The sequence below is a fragment of the Physeter macrocephalus genome, chromosome 5 (genome assembly GCF_002837175.3).
Source record: "Physeter macrocephalus isolate SW-GA chromosome 5, ASM283717v5, whole genome shotgun sequence".
NCBI classification, from domain to species: Eukaryota; Metazoa; Chordata; class Mammalia; order Artiodactyla; family Physeteridae; genus Physeter; species Physeter macrocephalus.
In genome coordinates this window covers 37,806,107-37,806,674 of record NC_041218.1, presented here as the reverse complement: position 1 = coordinate 37,806,674, position 568 = coordinate 37,806,107, and the positions used below count along the sequence as shown (strand labels likewise).

Genomic DNA, 568 nt, shown 5'->3' with positions numbered 1-568 from the left:
CTGCAAAAAAAAAAAAAAAAAAAAAAAAAAAAAAAATTGTGAGTTTACTTGAGTATGTAATGTAGGAGAACATGTCTTATACATTGAAACTGTAAAATTCTATGTGGTCATTTAACATTGTGGTTATTAAACTAATAAACAGAAAACATTATGATATAGAGTAGCTTAAAATCTTTTGTGTAATAAGGTGAGTTGTAGATGAAAATTCAATTATTATTGAAAAACTGTGAGAGCTTGATGAAAATTAGATTTTAAATCTATAAATAGAAAAAGTTGAGAGGGAAATAAGCTAAGTTTTTAAAAGTCTCATTGACCAATGGTATACTCCAACTGGATATTCTTTCTCTTACATTTTGTTTTAAATAGTGCGAAGACAAGGCAGGCAGCTCTTGAAGGTATTAAAAATGTGCTGGCTTCAAAGATGCTTTATGAATTTATTCTGGAAAGAAGAATGACTTTAACTGATAGCATTGAACGCTGCCTGAAAAAAGGTAATGTCCATATTTTTTTTTTTTTTTTTTTTTTTTTTTTTTGTGGTATGCGGGCCTCCCTCTGTTGTGGCCTCTCC

General features: G+C 29.2%; 1 protein-coding gene across 2 annotated transcripts in view; it reads left to right on the top strand.

Annotated features, from left to right (window-relative positions):
- The window catches only part of IFRD1 (interferon related developmental regulator 1), a 27,374-nt gene that overhangs the window by 8,464 nt on the left and 18,342 nt on the right, over positions 1 to 568 (top strand). Inside the window, exon 1 of one of the 2 annotated variants that reach the window (XM_028489852.2) lies at positions 291 to 491. The exons of the other annotated variant lie outside the window; for it this stretch is intronic. Within the exon in view, the coding sequence (XP_028345653.1) occupies positions 317 to 491 (175 nt within the window). The 5' untranslated portion in view covers positions 291 to 316. Of the gene's footprint in view, positions 1 to 290; positions 492 to 568 lie in introns of those variants that run through there. 2 annotated transcript variants of the gene reach the window in all.